At 29.3% G+C, this 22644-nt stretch overlaps 1 protein-coding gene across 3 annotated transcripts in view; it reads right to left on the reverse strand.

Moving 5' to 3' along the window:
* Positions 1-22644, reverse strand: part of LOC129231428 (NPC intracellular cholesterol transporter 1-like) — a 117047-nt gene that overhangs the window by 21851 nt on the left and 72552 nt on the right. For all 3 annotated transcript variants that reach the window (XM_054865743.1, XM_054865742.1, XM_054865741.1), the window contains 10 exons: positions 20033-20093; positions 19824-19952; positions 14790-14972; positions 13077-13191; positions 11132-11259; positions 5780-5914; positions 1688-1968; positions 1482-1600; positions 1286-1394; positions 23-87 (listed from right to left, as the gene is read on the reverse strand). In XM_054865743.1, coding sequence (XP_054721718.1) covers positions 23-87; positions 1286-1394; positions 1482-1600; positions 1688-1968; positions 5780-5914; positions 11132-11259; positions 13077-13191; positions 14790-14972; positions 19824-19952; positions 20033-20093 — 1325 coding nt within the window. The remainder of the gene's footprint in view (positions 1-22; positions 88-1285; positions 1395-1481; positions 1601-1687; positions 1969-5779; positions 5915-11131; positions 11260-13076; positions 13192-14789; positions 14973-19823; positions 19953-20032; positions 20094-22644) is intronic.

Here is a 22644-nt window from a genome sequence, read left to right on the forward strand (position 1 = left end):
ATTAATTTTAACTATATCTCACCTCCAATTTCAATGCCTGAGCTCATATTTTTAAGTTCAACAGCACTTGCAAACTGTGCACGACCACTGAAATAAAAGGAAAGAGTCATTTAAAGAATTAAAAAATAAATAAACATACAAACTAAACTCCATTACATGAATACACCATTAAGTTAGCGTAGGGTCCATTTTTACTGAAGTGAGAAAAGTAATAGGTCAAAGAGGCTGCAAAGCAAATTTCCAAAATGCACTATGGAAAATGAAACTTTCTCAAGCTTGCTTTAGCTCTTTCCACTAACTAAACCCTGGTATAAATAACATATTATTTTGATTTTGCAAAAAAAATATAGTACAAAATTGCTTTTCAGTATTGAAGAAAGTCTATATGTGCAAATCTTATTTGCTTCATACCACTGTTCTATTCAGGCACAGGTTAGATTTCATATCACATTTAAATATTTAGTTAATTTAGATTTCATATAGCTCAGAAAATATAGTTATTTTTAAATTAGATTAAAATAAACTCCGAAAATGTAATTAGTTTCTTTCATTCAATCGTTTGATCAAGCTATTCAAACTGTGATGCCAACTGAGATAATACTTTGATTCACAAAATTAAAAGCTGCTTTAAAACCCATTAATATGCTGTAAATTTGCTTGCAGACTTGTACGCGCAACTCATTTTGAACTGTAGCAGTTAACAGAGGAATCTGCAGATACTGAGTTCTGCTTTCGCTAGTTTCTTTCTTGCATGAGACAAGATACTAATCTTTTAGGTTAAAGCTCCCGTTTACTACATGCAGTAAGGTATTTGGTGCTTCTGCCCAATGTAATTCGCTATAGTGTGTATCTAGGACAAAAACTTTTAATTTAGTTCATAGTTTTAATTTTTTTTTTTTTTTTTTTTTGCCTTTCTGAGCATTGGATAAAACTTCCATGACTGATGAGTCTGGTTTCATCACTTTCTGCATTCAACTTTCTTGTTAATGTTTGTATTATCATTTGCTGGTAACATATGTACTTTCATTTGTTATTATTATTTACTATTTACTTGGCTTATTAGTGTAGCTGCTTGCGCATCTTAGGCTCTTGGTTTGATCTTTCTTTTCCATTTTCAATATGTATAATGCATATGTGATTATATATATATGTACGTATGAAGATATAAACACACATATTAAGAGGCAAGACCATACACTAACATTCATACACTAACATTAAAGTAGTATACTTTATAATATATTTACATTAAAATCAATAATGTTAAAAACAAAGCATATATTACCCTTTAGAACATACTGCAGTAGGAATTTCTTGTAAGAAATAATTTAAGTTTTGACTAAAAGTTTTCCCAGTTGGCCTCTGATCCCTTGGAATACTACAAGATTCACAGTCTGGTTGGAGAAAAGAAAAAAATACTTTAGAAATATATTCAGGAAAACTCATTTATAAGAACAAGTATTCATTAAATCACAATGTACCATTTTTTCCCAATTCAGCAGGGCAATGTGTATTATTGTGATGAAAGCAGCAGCTAGAACTATGAATGTAATCAAAATACGTATCAAGCCAACTCACAGGACGAAGAGCAACATAAGTTCTAAAAAAAGAAAGGAAAAAAATTAAATATTCCGTCAAAGCTATATGGAACTATGGAATTGAATTAAGGAAATTTCAGGTATCATACCTGTTACTTTGATCAGCCATCCACTTAAGCTGCACCATCATAGAATCATCATCACAACCATGACTAGCACAAATTTTATTTTGAGCTCGCTCATCGGAGTAATTATATCCATCAGTAACAACAAAATATACAGGAGGACCAACTGATAAATATTTACTAAGATACTGAAAATAGTTTAGCATGTAAGAATCTTCTGGCATTGCCAATTCTTGATCTAATCCAATGTCAATTTTATCTAGAACAGCTACAGATGAACATATCCATCCCAAGAATGTAATGAGCTAAAAAGAAAATTCTTTGTTAATTAAAAAAGTAAAAACCAAAGTAACAGTCATCGACTGTTTCCAATACATAATGTACAGCTGCAACAGGGGTGAAAGTCATAAAAATTCTCAAGACAGAAATTTTTAAATAGAAAGGGAGGGAGAGGTGTCCAAAACTTGGTTTTTAAATAAAAGAACTGAATGTAGCACTATGCACTTTTAAAATAAAAACTTATGTTTTACGGAAGGTGTTTAAAAACACAAAGTATTACCAACCCACTGAAGATAAAATTATGATTTTTTAAGAAATAAAATGATAAGAAACTATTTCACTTTGTTTCAGAATATTTTATTTTCCACCATTAGCTAATGAGTAACAATTTTCTCTCAAATGTGATCACAAAATAAAAATTAAATAAAAAAGTTAGCTCATCTTCTTTGATTTAACTCATTCCTTTATTATTTGTTTTGTTCTGCTTCACTTCCAATTTTTTTATGGGACGGAAATCTGTTAAAAGTCGGAAATCCCCCCCTCCCCATGAGCTGAAACAGGCAAGAAGAAAATAAAAAAGCTATTAAACTACTATTATTACGATATGACAGCAGTTTCATTCACTAATAAGCATAAAAATAGACAATGCACTTAATTTAAGCATTTAAAAACTACACTATTTGCACCAAAATGTTATAAAATAGCGTAAATAATTAGAATAAAATAATTAACCAAGGCGTCTGTGGCTAAATTTCTATTTTACTTACCTATCCTAGAGGCAAGTTTTCTGCGGTATAGTGCTTGAAATTTTTTTAAATCAACCCACCCTAGTATATATCGGGGGTGTTAGTGGATGTTATTGCAATTTTCTGAAATTTGGTGCAGAACATCCTTTCTCCCCTTATTTCCTAAAAAATCTAAGATGATAAGTTTTGTTTAATAGAGTACTGAGCTTATGTCGATGTAATGCCATAAAATTAAAAAACTGTGTAAGTTTAAGTGTTGTACTACATCCTTTACAGAATTGTTAGACTTGGATTTAAAAAAAATACTGATTTTCACTCTCTACAAACACAAAAGAACATAGTTTCATAAAACAAAACACTCTCTTTCTCTATTGAGGATATGAGAAATAAAATATTTCTTGCATATTCAATCAACAGACACCATTTAAAGTAAATATAATGGAGGAAACGTTGCCTGAAAATCATTTCTTACATTTCAAGACACTAAAACGGTAACTCCTTGGAAATTTCCTAAAAAGAAGGTACTCACTCTAGACAGAAATTACAAGTGAGTAAAACAACTTTACAAGTTGAGGAAGGAAAGAGACAACCATTTTTTTTTCTCCCACAAGGAATATTTTTGGTAAAGAAATCACATAAAATATACTTTGCCAGAATAACAATAAATATTTTGAAATCTTTGGTTTGAAATCTTGATTTTTAAGAGTGTATTGAGTTAATGATCTCAGCTTTTTCAATTGATTACATCCAACCAAAAAACACTGATCAGAAATTTCCATAAATTTTTTTGGAGTTTTCTGGAACTTTAATTGTTACATGCAGCTGTTAAAGTATAGTACTTAGTAGGCACGGATCCAGAAGGGAAGATCACGATCCTCTCTTTTAAAGTGACCAAAAATAGCCTAAACCACATTTTGGAGACTTGCATGTTGAAAAATTCACCCTAACTCCATATTTATGCCTAAAATGACTTTTAACCCCCCCCCCTTCTGGAAATAATCCCCTCCAAAAACCAGAACCTGGATCCGCCCTTATTATTCAGTCCCTCTGTCTTTCAATGGCAATATTTTCATTAATTTAAAAAAAAAAAAAAAAAAAAAAAAAAAACAAGATTACTTTCAGAAACTCTCTAAACCAAGTTTATTTGAATTATCAACACATCTAACAGGCTATGTGTTAAACAAATAGCAAAAGAGAAATTTTCTCCCAAAGTCTGCAGAGCTATTAACTTGAATTCTTAAAAATGACCTACTTTTTTGATCCACCAAGACAATACAAATGCTCTTAACTTCAATTATTGTTTAAAATTTTTAGCAGACTTTAATCAATTTGCAATTGAGTGGCTTAAGTTACATTAACTCTTTCATTGCAAAGTACATTTTCCAGCTGGCCTACATAACAATCAGCAAAATCTGGAGGCTTTTTCTTTGGCAAAATAAAGTATATAAAATTGAAAATCATAATAATAAATCACCGTTTGAAAATCTAAATCAGTAAAAATAAGAAATAATGTAAAATTGCAGATTGCTACATTCACATGTTTTGAGATTACAAGAAACCCCTTATTCAATGCCAAATAAGTGAGCTTATGGATGAAAAGACTCTTTACACAAAAATTTTGTTTGTAGAAACTATGACTTTTTTGTAACTGTTGGCAGCTTTGTAGATAAATTATACATAGGTGCTGGTAACCAAATAGAAGAAAGAACGAGCTGATGACTTCCAGCATCACATGACTTCCTTTTACGCCAATTTAATGATAATAGCACCTTGGAGTAAGCAAGGAAACACGAAATATATTCACCCCTAGTTTCTTGCAAACCGAAGCAATAAAAGGTTTTACACAGATTTATTTTCCCATTATTGGCAATTTTGATGTGATTCAGTGGCTAACTCTCTAAATATCACCAACATTGGCAAAATTAAAACCAGGTTTGAAAATTTAAAAAAATAAAAAAAAAATCTCCAAATTTTTCGCCAAGTTGCTGACAAAACTTGGCGGACAAAAGCTTGGCAATACATCGCCCAAGTGTTTGACAAGTTATAACACCACTTGAGTTCACATTGAAATTGACAATGATTTCCCCCCAAAAAAGGTGTAAAAGATCCCCCTTAGGAACATCCAAATGCAACCAAAAGGGAAGGTGCACAACTAGACTATACTAGGAGTCTACATACCAAATTTCAACTTTCTAGGACATACTGTTTATGAATTATGCGAGACACATACGCACGTCACGAGAAAACTCGTTGTAATTAACTCGAGGATTGTCAAAATGGATATTTCGGGTTTCTGTACGTTCTTAGGCATATATCCACGTGTGGTCAGGTCGAAAAAAACTCAACATTCATTCGGGGGAGAGCAAAATAGAAATTAAGGCAGACTTTTGAGTGAAATTTTTTTTGTGAATACAATACTTCCTTTTTTGTAAAAGGAAGTAAAAACTGAAAACCTAAAAATTCATAATTGAAAACGAGAAAATTAGACAAAATTTTAAAATGAAGACTAAGGATAGAGAGAGAAAATCCAGTAACTTCAAAGTCAACACTCAAAAGTTTTAAAACGACTCTAGTTTCACTAATTTTTTCTTTTTTTTTTTTTTTTGTAGATAAATGAACAAATTTTCGGAACCAGAAAATTGACATTCCTGAATATTTTGTTATTCTTCCAACTTTACATATTATGTGCATGCTTTAAAAATAGTTATTAAACAAAATAATTTCAAAAAAATTGAAAAATAAAAACCTTCTATATGGCTTGTAAAAAAGGACAGACTGATAATTTTTCAGACAAAAATCTGCAATATAATTTACAGTACATATTTTTGTAAAATAAATAGCAAAATCTATTTATTATTTTCTCGTTATTTGATCACAAAAGAGTTAAAAATCAAAGTATTAAGGAATATGAAGGCATTAAAGTAAATATTACATTTTCTACTTGTGTTACATAATGTGATTTGATAGTAACAAATTGCAAGTTAATATATCAAAGCATTAGTCTCTTCATAATATTTAAAAATTTAATTCAATAAAAACAAAAGAGTCATTTCTGAGTAGAAAATATAGAAAGAAATTAATCCATACTAACCACAATTACTCTTGAGAAATTGTTAAGCAAAACCGGAGCGTATACATTTTTGAAAAATTTATAAAGAACACCTTTTGTGTTCACTTTATCTTGTTTGGCTGTTCTAATGCAGCAAAACAGATCCAGTCTATGATTCTAAAAAAGAAAAAGCATGAGCAAATGAGTTAAAGCTAAAAACAAACATGTGTAATACGCAACAGAATTGTAAGTTACACAATATGTTTTTTTAAATAAGACTGTTTTAGGACTGTACCCCAGCTTTTATTTTATAACAACCTTTCTTAGATGCTGAACCTTGTTCAGGAAGCCTTTGTGTCTCATGAAACATGATTTGTGGAAAAAAATCATATAGTATTTCTCAAGAGTTTTTTTTTTTTTTTTTGTGACAATACCATAATCTATTAGTAATTCAAGAAACTTGATATGTAAGGCATCATTTTAAAGACTTTTCTCACTACTTTTGGTGAATAATTAAAAAAAAAAAACAGTGTGGTAGATTTCAGAAAAAAATTATTTTTTCTGCTTTTAACTGAGCATTGCTTTAATGTATAATGTCATACAAATGAATCTCTGTTTCTCAGTTAGTTAGAGCCTCATGCTGAAAACTGGAAAAGTGTGGGACCGTGAGATTTGATGTTTTTGAATAACTTTTTCCCTTGGGTAAATTTAGATCCAAAAATTCTAAGAAAAAATGATCTAAACTCATTTTAAGATTATGAACCACAATTGTGATGTTGCATTTAAAATCAAAGAGAAAACTTTTTTATTAGCATGGTAAATCTTAAGTTTCTTGGATTTTTTTTTTTGTAGGTGCTTCCTTAAACACTTAAGGTTACATAAAACTACAAAAAAAGGGCATCATTTTATTTTATTTCTAATCATCATCAGCAAAAAATTGAACAATTCACATTATGGCTGTTTTTCAAAAAATTACCCATAAAAAAATCTGATTTTCGAATTAATGTGTCAAGGACGAATGCTCTGCACAGGTCAGCTAGTTATAACTAAAAAGGGTTAGATTGTTTACTAGCTAGTAGTAACCAATGCTATGGATCACAAGGATTGTATCCAATTTATAGGCATTTAAGCATTCCCATTTTTTGCAAAAAATAATTTTATTTCATCCACCTAAACTCTCCAGATGGCAAGAAAGGACATTTAATAGTTTTATCACTCCAGGATGAATACTCACATAACAAATATAAAAGAAATATAAATTGCAGACGGTCCCCACAGGCAACCACATTCTCACTAGCTTAGCATAACACACATTTAATTTTTAGCATGTTATATAAAATGTAAAAAATGCCTTTTAAATTTAAACAACAATTTTAGAACAAGTGGCACGATATATTTGTAATCATAAAAAAATGTGAATAAAATGCTTATTATTTTTTAAGATAAATGGAAATGTAATGTATTTTGCTATAACTGGAATGAAGGGGAAACTAGAGAGATTCAACTCCATTTTTACAGAAATATTTTTCGGGTTTTTTCTAATCTTTAGAAAATTTCTGAATTGATTTTTTTCATTTACGAAAATCGTTTGAAATTATTTACATAAATATTATATATTTATCAAACTATCAACTTGAAAGAAGTTTGATTCATCATAAGGAGGGTTAGCCCAAAAAAATTAAAATTTATAAAATTTATGCTGACAAAATTACATGTTTATTCAGATGCTATTACAAGGTAACAGCAATAATTACATTTGAAAAAATACCATAAATTGTTAAATGAGTTTAATTTGAGTCAGTAGAGATTATGATTATTATAAACGTCACAGTTGAATTTAATTTTCAAAGCAATCTTTCTGTGCATGGCTATCTGCGATACCACCGCCCGTGCCTTATACCAGCTGCCCAAACAAAAGCGAAAACAAAAGAAATTGTGTACAAGGCAAAGTTGTCATTTTCACCGCTTGCGGCGCTGCCTTCCTAGGGTCAGCTAACATGCATTTCTATTACAGAAACCTCATTTTTGCTTGCTTTTCAGTGTAAATCGCGATATTTCTTTCCGGTAATTTTTCAGTTCATGCATTATTATTCGAAACACAACTTACGATGCAAAATTGCACACTTATTTTACGTGTTCTAACTATTTCAAATATGATTTCCTGTCCCGCACTACATTTATCTTCAAATTGAAATTTTGACTTTGATTTTTTATAGTGTGTATGTATCCATATTATTATTCATGAGATCACTAGTATATTAGAAAAAATTTGTGAATCTTATTTGCATTCTTCCCTTGTATATTAGCATGAACATTTATTTACTATTTTGAAAATGCAATGGTTTTCGCAGCTGGTGCTATAACAACGTTAGTGTGCTCATTATCCTTACCAAAACTAATTTTAGCACTTAAGATTATGTTTGAATTATGTATTCAAATTATCTTTCACTTTTTTTTTTTTGAGAAAAATTGAATTTTTGATATGTAAAATATTAAAAGATAAATAACTTAAATTATAAAGAATAAAAAAACTTTTTTTAATGCTGCAAATTACTGTGGCTTTTTATATACATCTCATTCCTCTTACTTTTTTCCCCAGAAATTTTCGTAGCAATAGATTTTTCGTTGATTACTGCTTTCATTTTTATACTGCATGATTATTTGAGAATATTTCATTCTTAAAAAATAAAAATTATTAAAGCTAAACATGTGAGAAATTATAATAAAATGTATTAACAGCAAATAAAATTTATCAACTATGTGTTCATGAAAATGAAAATTTGACGTAGATGCAATTACATCAGAACATCAAACTAGGCCCATCATTTAGGGGGATTGAGAACGGGGAACCTCCTCCCCCTCTTTCGGAAATTAATGCACTACATGTAAGTGAGCGCGAGTTTTGTTGTTTTTTGATACAAATCACATTGAGTATATACTATACAGTGTACACTCTTTTCCCCTCTCCACCCTCTTCATAAATTCGAAATGACAAGCCTGCATCCCACTACATTTTAATTTAAGTTTTACTTTTTCTTCGGTGCTACTGTGGCTGTAATTTCAATAGGTATCAGAAGAGTCAGCTTCCATTCTTGCAAACTATGGCTTAAAACAAAAGTAAGGAAAATGGAAACCAAAAAAAAAAAATTTTTTTCTCCGATTTGTTTCTTTTATAAAATGGAGAAGAAAGGTAATGCAACTTATATTTTCCTTCAGAAAAAAATTTCCCACCACAATTTTTTCAAACAAATTTGATTGAACCAGGACTCAATTGTATTTCGTATTTAAATTCACAGATGCTGTCTTTCTACACAGATCATTTTAAAGTACGAAAAAATAAGCAAATACGTTTACGTTATGAAAATAAAATATTTCCAAGTTTCTAAGAAAAATCCCCTAAAAACTAATTAATAACTCCTTAATATGGATTTATTTTTAAAAGCTCCCGTTTTCATGCATTATGCATACTAAAGTTAGAGGAAGCAAAAATATATAATTGCATATGTATCTGCATTTGTATTTAATTTGGCATCCAATAATAATAACAGTAACTAATCATTCATTTCACAGTCCATTTCGCAAACGCAACTGTTCCACTCACCTTAAATGATTGAAAATATTTTTGGCATAATTTTTAGCATTCAATGCTGCAATTAAATGGTTCTGATATGTGTCTGTTGAAGTTTGCTTAGAAATAAAACAATTAATAATTATTTGAAGATAAATCAATGTAATAGTGCCTTGAGAAATCAACCAATTTATTTGTGTCAGTATAATTCCAATATTTCGAACAATTATTCATTCATAAATATTGCCTTACATGATTGAAATGATTCTAGACGCATAGTATGAAAAATTTAAGCCAAAAAAATATTTTCCAAAGTTCATTAAGAGCAAAACATAAAGAAAGTTTTATGTTAATGTATAGTTTCAAAGTCCTTTTGTGTTACGACTAAAAACAAATCTTTTGAATGTTTTATATGTATTATTAATGCAAACACATTACTGTGCAATGTAATTTGATGGTTATTTTGTTCTACAAAACTTAAAAATTCATATGTATCGAAATCGAGCCTTGACACATAAGTAATTTTACTGTAGTTATTCCTTAAATCCCGCAAGGAACCCTAGGAGGTCAGCTCCAAATGATGGAAGTGTCAGAAAATGTAAGTTCTTGTTGTATGCACTTTTTCCCCTCTTTGGACAGCCATTAAAGGAGCACGAGGGGAGCAGAGGGATCACAGATAGCCATGTTCTCTGTTATTGATCATTGAATGAGGGAGCTTAATGACATCTGCTTGGGCACTGTTGCAGTATCTTTTTGAGGACAAATAAAACTGAAGCAGATCTTATACAAAAATTTATGGAAAATTCATGACCATTTTTGGAGCAGCCAATATAATGAAAGAAACTTGATTTGGTTGAAAATGTTACTAAAAACCTCCAGTTTCAATAATACAGTAGTAGTTTTACCCGACACAGTAGTTGTTTAAATCATCACCTACGTGACTTAGGCATGAATTTTTTTTGGTTGAGATTCAGTATCTTAAGACAAACCTAATCTTTGCTGTTTATTTCCTGGTCTTTTTTTTTTTTTTAATATTTTGGGAATTTTTGTTTTATCTGTTTCACGTAGCACATCTTGTAGATGTTAGCTTTGACAGGGGTATCTGTCAAAATCCTTGATTTAGTAAGTTCTTTACAACCTTTGCCTTTTCTAGGTTCATATATTATTGACTTTCAAATTATAAAATAAAAAGTACTTCAATTACAATGAAGACTAACTAATTATTGAAGAGAATGTCTTAATATATCTGCTAACAAATTAGAAAAGCAAAAACCAGTTGTGTTTAGTTTGATGCAAATAATGCATAAACATGAAATGCTTCAAATGAATATTCATATTATAGCAAGTTACAAACAAAAATGTAAAATGTTCTTTCATTCAAATGAAATGTTTTTTTTAAATTATTAAATGAAGTATGCAGTTTAAAAAACTTATCCCATACAAACTTAATGGGTGCATTTTTTTTATCATGAATTATCAGAATTACGGCCAATAATGATACCATTGTGAAAGGAATAATTAGCAAGGAACAGCAAAATGCTTAGATTTAAAAAAGTGCAAATAGTTCTAAAGTTGTAATTTCTTAGTGAAGAAATTTAAGAAGCTCTTACTAAGTAGATCAATTTGCTTTTCTAAAGCTCTACAGATCATCCAAGATATACACACAAACATATTGTACTAATACTGATGTTTTCTCGCTCTCTTTTTTTTTTTTTTTTGTAAAAATATTGGAACATTGATACATGTAAAGCACATCAAATGAGCAATAAATTATTTCCAGAAAATTGTAGCAATTCATTCAATAAAGTATTCATTTATAAAATTACTTCTTGTCTTTTAACATCCAGGGTAAACAAACACAGAAAACATGTCATTTGCAAAAAGAAGTTGATCAAGAGTGCTACTCCAGCATATAAGGCAAAGAGTTTCACAGCAGGCATATCAGTAAGTGCCCCTGAAATATATATTAAATTAATATTTGGTCAAATATATGCAATTATAAAAATGAATATATACTTATCGAATTAAAATAAAACTACAAAGTTATGATATATTTTTAACTAATAAATAGCCTGCTGAACAAACACCCATTTTACAAATGTTGTAATGTTATTTACTTGTACAGCATTCCAGCTGACATTTCCCAGTCATTAAAGATTCTTAGCAAAAAAAAAAAAAAATTAAAAATTCCATTTATTACAAAACAATAAAAATTTAGATAACACTCCCTAAAAAAAATACAAGCATAAATGAAAATTAAGAAATTAAAAAAAAATGCAAGAATGTTACAAAATGTCTGATCTATTTTAAAATTCAAGTTAATTCTTCATTTTAGCTACAGAAAAGAAAAAAAAGTTACTATAAAGCTTGATCTGGTTTCAGACATTAAACTTTTTCAAATCAAGAAAATTAGCATTTAAACTTTTGTTTTCCTTTTCAAATTTCTCTGGTCTACATCTTGAACCATGCTTATAAAAGTTATAATTTTAACATTAATTTTTGCCTATTGTTAAAGACTTTTTATTCACACTAAACATCACACAAAAGAACACTAATGCACCATTGTATTTTAAAAGTTATACCATAAAATATGAAGCAATCAAACAAATTATAAATGCAAATGAAATATACGCAATTGTAATATTAAAAAAATAAAATGTACTTTATTGTAATGCTTGGGGGAATAAAAACCCTGTTAATTTAATGCAGACTAAGGGGAAAATATACTCAATATTAATTTATTTAAATATATTTGGTGTAAAAAAATCATCAGTTGGAAATATTGTAAAGATTAGTAAATTATAATTGCTGGGGACTATAATTTACTAAGTATTATTAGTAAACTAGAGTACTCTAGCCTTTGGGAAAACATCCCTGTACCCAGTGAATGGGTAACCCCCCCCCCCCCATTTGAATATGCAGCATTACAAACAACGAGCAAAATCTGATTTGTGTAAGAACATTAATATTGTCAGTTTTATCACAGAAAAATAAAAGTAAGGGAAAGTAAAGCAGCATTCACTGAAATTGAAATAATAGTACAGTAGTTGAACATTCATATTAAAATTTAAAAAAAAAAAAAAGACTCCATGTAAACATACAAAATGCATAAGTTTAAGCAGAAAAAAAAAATATGACAAGTCCCATGCTCTCTTAGTTACATTTACATAAAATTAAAGGTGTTGAATAAAACAATGAACAGTTTTTGCTTTGATGATAAACATTTTAATATTTCCTTTAAGAAAAATAGACACTTAAAATCTCCCTATAAAAAAAAGTATAGCATTTCATTCTGTTTTCAGGCTATAATCAAAGAATTAGAAATACATCCTTAATGATGCAAATCTACTTTTCATAGCTGCATTTACATGTCACACAACTTCCTAAGCATTCTTTTGAGTTCAAAAGATTATGATAAAAGTCATATAAATTAACTTTTTTGTTAAAAAATCCAGCTTCATTGCCTGTTCATTGTATTCAGCCATATATATTGCCAGAAAACTTCAGACTGGACTTTTGCATGCTTTAAGCATGACCAGAACAGATGAGTTTTATAAGTTTAACAGTTACAAATGGTTAAAAAACATTGTTTTGCATTTAGAGCTGTGTCTTTGATCTTTGACTGCCCACAATAATGAATTAATAATGATACATAACTGAAAATATGTATACTAAATAGATAAGCATTTTTCAGAATGCTCATTATTTGAAATAAGAATTAGTATAAAATGTTACTTGAAATGTCAGTAGAAATTAAACCAATTTTAATACCTATGAAAAAACAGCTGGACATAGAAAGACTAGACAACATCATGCTTGGTGCAACTTGACCAACAACTCGACCAATTTGTTTACTGATACTCTCTTCAGGGAGTCGTTCATCACGCTGTAATTCAAAGAAAATTTTCATGGAGTAAATAACAGATACAAGTACAAAGCATTTATAAAAATTTATCAGTGGCATACATAGCACCCCCACAACCCCTGCGGTGCGAGGGGAGGGATGGCGCAAGAGATATGAAAAAATAACACTATGTTAAAATTAAAAAGAAAAATTTCTTATGGGAGGGGCACACATAAATCTTGCAGGGGGGGGGTGAGACATTTATTGCTCTTTTAAAAATTTATTGCCCCGTTTATCAATGCAATTATGAATTATGTTCCAAACTCAATTTTTCAAAAATTTGTTTCAATCACAAACATAATTTTAATTCTTCAGCTTTCAAAATGCATAACTGCCAATAAATACACAAGTAACACAATGAAATGGGTAAAATACGAAGCAAGTGACATATGCTTAACAAAATATCCTTTCTAATAAAAATCACTAATACCTTTTACAATAGTGTCAATAATAATAACACTGTAATTTAAAATATGTTTCTCATTTAGTGGGAAAAACGTGCTTCATACAAATCTTAGAGAATTGTAAAATTTTTGGAAAAATAAATACTCAACAAAAAGGGTTGAAAGGATATTCTACACTAGTCAATGTCAAGTAGAACACAATAATAAATTTCCAAGTTTCTATTACAAACAAGTTTCTCAGAGAAGGAGGTAAGAAAAAAGAACAAGGTGAGCACAAAAAATATTGATGTATATTAGTGCAATAAGCTTTATACTGCATACAATTCGTAAAGTTATTGAATGAAGGACAAGTCAGAAACAGATGTTTAAAGGTAGCTATACAATTCCATATATGCGCTAAAACTGCATAATGCACACAAAAAATTGATAAAAATATGTTAATATATTAAGAAAAGCTGTACTCTTACGATGTTCAAGTTAATCAGTTAAAAATTCTATTTTGTGATAAAATTTAACTTTAAGCAGAGAAATAAATATCCATTTAAAAACTTTTATGAAAATGGCAGCTTTTAAAAAACTTTTGTTAATGTACAAATTTTACCACCTTACTTTTGTAAAGGTACCAATTTTGCTAACTTGATTTTTGTGAAAGTAAAGGATAGAAAGATCAGAAGGTATTGTATCGTCAATTGTTTTAATGATAAAATTTGCATAAAAAGTGGCCCTGAGAGTAAAAGCAAAAATAATGGTCAAAATGCAGAAAATGTTATGTACATAGGTAAAAGTTGGCAAGTATGGAAAGCAAATTTTAGTTTCCATGCTTAAGCAAACAATCATTTGTTTAAGCACTCAGAGAACTCATTCAAATCCTTTGTGTGATTCATACATATTTCTGTGTCTTTAGGTTAATTTTTAACAAGATTAACAAAATAGAATGTTGTCTATTTTAGATTAGTATCAAACTTTCTTTTTAACAAGACTATTAAAAAATCAAATGCTCTGACAATTCAATTAGCTTAGAAAAATTCATATTTTAGAACAAAATTAAAACACTTAGATGTGTTTAAAATTGAAGCAGAAAGATATTTAAAAATAAATTTCTAGAAATGCAATTGGCAACTTCACAAAAGTAAATAGAAACCTTTGAATACCTTTGAATAAAACAAATTTACTAACCTGATATGCTTGGACAAGTATAAATATATTATCCACACCTACAGCAAGAACTAAAAATGGTATAACTTCAATGATTATTAAAGTTGCTGGTATGCCGGCAAAACAAAATATCCCAAGGGATGAAAGCACCGATACTATCACAATGAATACTCCCGCAAACCCAAGAGAAATTTTGGAGTCAACCTGTTAATGAATAATGAAAAAACATGAGTCATATTGCTTAAAAATAATGGGTAAAAATTTTAGCTCCACAAAATTAATTGAAAAAAAAAGAAAGAAACGGTTTTCTTAATCTATAGTTATTTAGATAGCATAAATCATCTCAAACTGAAAGTAGACTAGAGATTAAAATTTAATTAAAAAGCTCAACAATCAAATGATTACTAATGGTAACTGGAGTGAGCTAAACTTCTGCTAAGATATCTTTTGTGATACAAAATCGACTAGTAACAAACAAAAACCTACTACAACAAATTATACACAACAACCCAACATATACTGTTTTAAAAAAATTATGTCGAAAGCTCAAAAATTAAACTTTTTATTCATTAATCCCCAAGAGAAAAATTTTTAAAACAAAGAAATTGGCCACAAACACATTTCAGGTCACAATATTTCTTGAATTAACTCACATTACAAACAGTTTTCGAAAATATGTTATTATTACAAAAATAGTTAAATTATTTTAAGTTTGTTTAGAATTTTAACAAATTCTTTAATCTCATTCTCCTATAGCTATTACTGCAAAATTATTTATTACAATAAAAGAAGTCAGAGTTTGCTCTTTTAGAAACAAAAATAGATGAGAAGGAAAAACAGGTTTTAAAAGACAAACCTTAACATGAGAATTAAAAATTATTAATAGCTACAATAAGTTTTCATTGATAGCTGCTTCTGAAGGAAGGCAACTAAAAATAATTATAACCATAGAAATAGATAAAATGAAGCACCTGAATTATGCCACCTCACACTTTTTACCACTAGAATTCTGTTTTGAAAGTTATTCTTCCACCCCCTATTTTCATTCATTATTTTTTAGATTAATCTCAAAACCAGCCAGTAAGCCTTTGATAACCGTAAATTTCTGCAAAGACTTAGAAAACATTCATGCCTGAGCACACCCTGTCAATTGCAATAACAAGAAAGTAACAATCAAATCAAGTCAAACATTGAAATAGCTGACATTAAAAGAAAAATAAGAGATTTCATAAAGAAGCAAAATGTAACTAGAGCTAGATCACTGGTAGAAGTAGATAGCTGTGACAAAAATGAACAAAAGCTAATTTCTAAAAAAAGAAAAAGATGACAACAAATGTTCTCACTGCAGAAATTTTAAATTCAAAGAGAAAAAAAATGGAACAATCATGACCATTTATAAGTGAAATCGCGGGTTAACCTGTAGGCAATGTTTCAAATTTCTGGCACTGTACTTGATCAGTGCATATATGCTATTGAATTGCTATATAGGGTCAATACTTTCATGAAAATGATTATAAATATTCTTGAAGGATATGAATAAAAAAATATCAATGATCAAGAAGCAACTCTTTCTTCCGTTATGCTAACAAATTAGCGGCTTTGAAATTTCTCTAATCACAAGAAAATTTACAGAGTTGACACAAAACCAAAACTTTTACTATTGAAAAGATTCCTGCAATATGGAAAACAAATAAAAATACTAGGACGGACAAGCAGATTGATTATGACAAAATAACAAATGTAATACAGTAGACTAATTTTATGTGGATTTGATTATACATGGTTTACTATTCAACTTCCTTACTTTATTTAATGCGGATGAGTTTTTATTTTACCCAGATGTGGCATTGTAAACAGACAAAATTTTCTCCTCTTTCAAAATCCTAACTCCAGAGATTTTCAGATAACACACATGAAACTATTTTGGTGCACTGATAAGTGAGCTAGGACCACTGGAGATATTTTTGCGATTGGTTCCGAAGCTCTTTACAGAGCAAAGTTAGTAAAATCACACGATTCAGAGCACAGTGGAAGAAGAGCTTTTAAAATGCTGACATTGATGATACACAATCAAAGACTTCAAGTTGAAAATCGTGAGCAAATTCAGTGACGATTGCAAAATAATCTTTCTAGTTTGTTAGTAATGGAAGATCCAGTCATGGAAGCAATGCGAATGATCACAGATGTGTTAATGATCTACAAAGAACTACAGAGAAAAATAATTAATGACTGCCAGACTATCATAACCTTTTTTTTTTTTTTTTTTGCACACTAAGTTAATTCATGTTTTCTTTACGCAAGTTGCACATATGTATCGAAATAAGTACAAATTAAACTTCCATCAAACCTTGTTAAGGCCAGCTCTATCATCGTCATCACTTTTTGGGACATCAAAACTTTTTGTATTAACCAATTTCTACATTTACCTCACTGGATTTTGAGTAAACATACAAAAAATCTTGTTTGTCTTAGAGAAAATATAGAAACCAAAGTACATTCATGCAACAATGCATACACAGGCATTTAAATTGATATTCATGTATGAAACTTGTATTGAGTCCAAATAAACCATAGTTTTTAACAAAACTAATCAGAATTAAAGAATAAATTTTCTGTGTCACATTTGGAAGCAAGGAAACTGATTGTGCATGGACACTGGTTTACAGTGCAGATTTTTCAACCTTCCGAAGTCAATAAAGACATTCCAAGAAAAAGGATGCCCCCCCTCCTTATTTATTTCTTTTTTTTATTATCTCTTATTTATTCATTTATTTCTTTAAAGAAATTTTGTCTTTAAGGGAGTTTTTTCCTAATCTTCTTAAAGGACTGCTTTAGCACTAGTTTTTAGCTTTGTCTGATGGGGAATGGAGTTTATTTTTCTTAAAAGAAATTACCTGTTAAGGGAGTTTGCGTAACAGGGTTTGACAGCATTTATCTGTCACTAGAATGAATGTTTTTTTTTAATCAATGGAACCAAATCCCTATTTTAACACTACTATTTAGTCAATTTATGCGACATTTTCAAGGAACATATCCTCTGTGTAAAACGAGGGTGTATTGTACTACTAAAAAAAAAAAAAAAAAAAAATAGAAAATACTATATTTTCATTTAGACATGAACAGCATTTAAAAAAATATTATTTCCCTTAAATACATTTGTTTCTCAGTCTAAAGATGCCAGATCCATTTATACATTCAAATTAAATTAGGAAAAGCTAATAAACAGCAGATGTATATAAAAGATTGTACACATTGACAGAATTTTTTAAGTTGTGAAATTAGCAAAGTTAGGACATTGAATATTATATATCTAGAAGTCAGTAATCCAACATTATAAAGCACAAAAAACGTTGGATTACTGACTTTTTGAATTTTCAGCACAAAGGTATTTATACGTTATTATATATCTAGATCTGTGAATTGAATGGACACACTTAAAGTTTCAGAAATGAATGCTTAAGGACAAAACTCATGATATATATATTTAAAACAAAGTCATTCTTACACTTTAATCTCGATAAGGCTATAAGTTCATGATTCATAAATTTATCTGGAGTGCAGTGAAAGTAGAAAACTTTTGGGAAGTAGTAATGAGGAATTGAAAGATTTAGACACGCTTGAATGTTGATAAATATACTAGTGCAAAAATTTGACTTATTGTTTTTTGGCTGAATACCACATTTTGACAACATTAAAAAAATAAGACAAAAAGTGCAAATTTTGTGCTTGAAGAACCTCCGCTGAATAATCAGCAAACTAACTTGAAAGTATGCAAATAAGCTTTCAAATATTTGAATGAAATTAATCTGTTCTTTCAGCAAAAGATCAGATTTACTCTACAGTTACTTTCAAAATATATTGCATGTAAAAAGAAAATTTGCAAAGCATAATTCAAAATTAAATACATATTTCAAAAACTTTTTTTTTAAATGCATTTAAAGTACTCAAATTTGAAATTTAATGTTAAAAGAATATATTTAGGCTTATTTTTGGTAGCTCACTTAATGAATATTAAATTTTAATCAGTGTTTAATTTCTGTACATTCCAAAGTATCTACCACTGTTACAGCAAAAAAAAAAAGGCAAACTCATTAGTAGAAGTTGCCTGGCAGTTTCATTCTATTTTAATACCAATATAATGAAGTAACAAATTTAAGAAATAAAGTTTAACAGAATATATTATAACAAAAAGAAAACCTAAATTTGAAAATTCATGTATCCTCATCACCATTTTGTGTACAGCCTACCAACAACTCTGACACTTTTTTCAACGAAGTCATAAAAGTTGAAATATTTTCTTTACTGCAGAATATTTGACAAAGCTTGTGGTCAAATAAACTTTAGTGACAATGAAATCTACTTGTACTGGGAATAAAGAATTTTTCTGTTACATCATGGCATTCATTTCAACCTTCTAAAGAATCTTCTATTGGACTTTTCTTAATCCTTATTTCTTTTGTAGTAAATTTTTCTACAACTACTTGAAGTATCAAAATCATATCAACTTTGCTTTCTTCAACATGCTCTAAATACTTGCTCATCAAATAAGTCTTTTTTAACACACACTTCTAAATTCTCACCCTAACATTAAGGACATTATCACTACAGATACTAATTGCCAACACTGATCATGACATAGCATGTTAAATACAATCATGATAAAAACATGTATAACAGCTTGGCTTGTATATAACTATAACTTGTATATAACTATGGCTTGTATAACAGAGATACCAGGACAAGTGATGGCTGTTTTTATAACAGAGCTCATGGAAAGGTTCACCATTTAAAAAAGGTTACTTTTCTCAATACACTTTAGTGAAAAAAATATAAAAAATAATTGTAAAATAAGTAACAAATAAAGCAATGTTTCAATATTTTTCATATCAGAAGGCAAGTTTACAGTATTTAATTATAAAACATGCATATTTTAATGAACACCAGTGACTATTCATAAGCAGAAAAGAAAATGAATTTGATAGGCACCATAAACACGCATATTTTTGCTTTTATACAATTAAAGAACCACTAAAAAGAAATTTAATTATTACATACCAACATGCTTTTGCATGTGTTCACTTCTCCCAGTGCTACAGCAATGTATATAAACATAATAATGTAACTAATTGCAACAGTCACAATATCGGAATGGCTCCCTCTTTCCAATTCATCTTCAACAGAACGCTGAAAAATGCAAAATGATTAATATTTAAACATAAACATGGTAAAAAATATGTATACACAAAACAAATAAAGTGTTCTACCTCCGCTTTAAAAGCAACTGTAATATTTTCCGACTTATAGTTTTTCAAAAACTCCACAAACCTGAAGGACAAAAGAAGTAAAATATTTTTAAAACAATACAAGCAATAAAATAGTAACATAGGTCATAGAAAGAATAACAAACTATTTTTAAAGCACCGGTATACATTTCAGCATATTTTTTCTGAAACTATAAAGAAAAAACACTAAAAAATTTATGAATATTGTAAGCTTTTGTCAGAGTATAAAATGTCATTTTGTTAGTTTATTAAAAAAAAAAAAAAGATGTATTACAGGGTAATACAATAGAATGTTGCACTTGCCAGAAGTACGAGATATAATCCTCAGACATAAATAATTTTCAGTAAATTCTAAAGAATAGTGATAAAATTTAACATCTTTTCATAAGTAAGAATCTGCCGTGAATTATCAGTGCTCCTTTTTCCCCCCAATGCCAACATATTGAACCTCAATTTACAGTAGGATTCATCAATAGAAACCATTTGTTGCCTCTAGGGTTGTTTATTAGCTTGAATGTTCCGCTTACATGATTCAGCCTGCTTAAAATAGACAACCCTACAGTCATAGAAGAAGCAGTCTCCATTTGCAATGGACTAGATCGTTTGCTCCTTTGTCTTAACTCTATGACCGAAGTAATTAGCGTACTATAATCACAATTTCAAGAAGAAATCATTATTATTTAGGTTAACTTTAATTATACCTTAAAAATTACTTTATATGTTTATTATTACTTTATGTTTTTAATTTAGTTGCTAAAATTGTATGTTAAATCAAAACAACTTTGTTTTTGACATTGTATAATCTGCTGATTATACAAAGAATTTATTTATCTTGAGATGGATTTTAGAGCCTGTGGATTATACACAGGAAAATACGAGAAGCATTAATTATAACAAATAACTCATTTAATGTACTTCAAAATGAATAAAATTCATTCATTCTCCAATTACATTTATGTGTTAACTGTAACAACAAAAAATTATACACTGATAAAATAAATACAGTCTCCCTAACATTTACTTATGTAGCAAATCTAAAAATTTGTGCTAGCATAGTAATTCACATTAGCATCCTGTGTTGAAATGTTAAGCATACAATGGTTGCTTAACCTGTTAAACTACATATAGTGGTAGGTACGAGACCGTGAAGTGTCAAGTTTTAAACAAATTATTCATACAAGCAGAATTCACATGAAAACCTAGATTGAAGGTGCAACAGTCATACACTGCCCCTTAAAACTTTGAGGCACACTATAATTCAGCCTATACCATGGATGTAGATTGACAGACACAGCAGTGCTGTAGTTGAGGGGACACGTGGGGGAATGCCGTCTCCTGAAGTATTTGGTTTTTCATTGTGAAAAAAATGCACATTGAATGTAAATCAGTTTTAATCCACTTTTTCTTTTAGCAAGTCCCCAAAACATATTTCTACTTATTGCACTGCATATAAGTAACCACCTTGCAACCTTAATTAATTCAATTAATATTTTTCTTATTGAATGATTTATCCTTTTTTTATTCAACTGTTTATTATTAATTTATAATGACATGTTACCTTTTGCTCTGAAAAATTATACATGTTTACTGTTTGTTGAACTAATTCTGCATAATTTCTAGCTCAGGGCATACTTAAAACTAATTTTAATTTAAAAAAATTAATAATCGGCAAAGGGGCCGATTTCTGCCAATTAATTGGTGCATCCCTCCAAAAAAAAAACTTAAATTTGTTCAATTAATAATGCTAGAACCTCATTTTTTTGAATAAAGTAATAAAACCAATAAGCAATGAAAGAGAAGCAATATTTCTATATTGTTTGTATCAAAATGTAAGTTTATACTTTTAAGCTGTAAAACACACATGTTTTACAGAGAACAGCAATATCTACTGATATTTTTTAACACCACACAATCAATACTACAACCCAAATTCAAAATAATAGAATATCAGAATTGTTTGAACAAAACTTGTCCCTGAGTCAGGGGAAAAATGAACGCATGCGAATTAAAAAGACTAAAACTCGTTGTTCCTGAATGGGTAAATCAATTTAAACAACTTTTCAGATATTATTTTAACAACTTATGGATCATTAACACATTGGAAAAATAATAGATTTTTTATACATGTCAAAAAATTAGAATAATCTATTCATTCAATGTGAATTTTAAAAAATAGCGAAAATATTTGCATAGCTGTTACCTTATAGTTTGTCACAATATGGAGCTTGGCACCCGGATAATTTTACGCTCTTAACAGCCTTTTATTGCTCAAAATGGGTCACCAAGGTGATAAATAGGGGAAAAAAACGAAGTTACATATTGTATCATTTCTTGAAGTTAGAAAAAAAACTATCCAGATGAATTCAAATGGATGTTTTACAAACTATGGTATGTAAGATTTTAAAGGAATATAGAAAGACTGGCCAACTAAAAAGTTGGTCGAAGTAAACGAGGTAGAAAAATATTAACACCAGGCAGAGATGAACCCAAATTAAAGTAAATTGTCCAAAATAATCGTTGAAAAATGCTTCTTGTGTCCATAAGTGTTGGACAGAATGTATAGTTATCTTATCCACGCCAACTACACTTGGACG

This window comes from Uloborus diversus, chromosome 10 (genome assembly GCF_026930045.1).
Source record: "Uloborus diversus isolate 005 chromosome 10, Udiv.v.3.1, whole genome shotgun sequence".
Classification (NCBI taxonomy): domain Eukaryota; kingdom Metazoa; phylum Arthropoda; class Arachnida; order Araneae; family Uloboridae; genus Uloborus; species Uloborus diversus.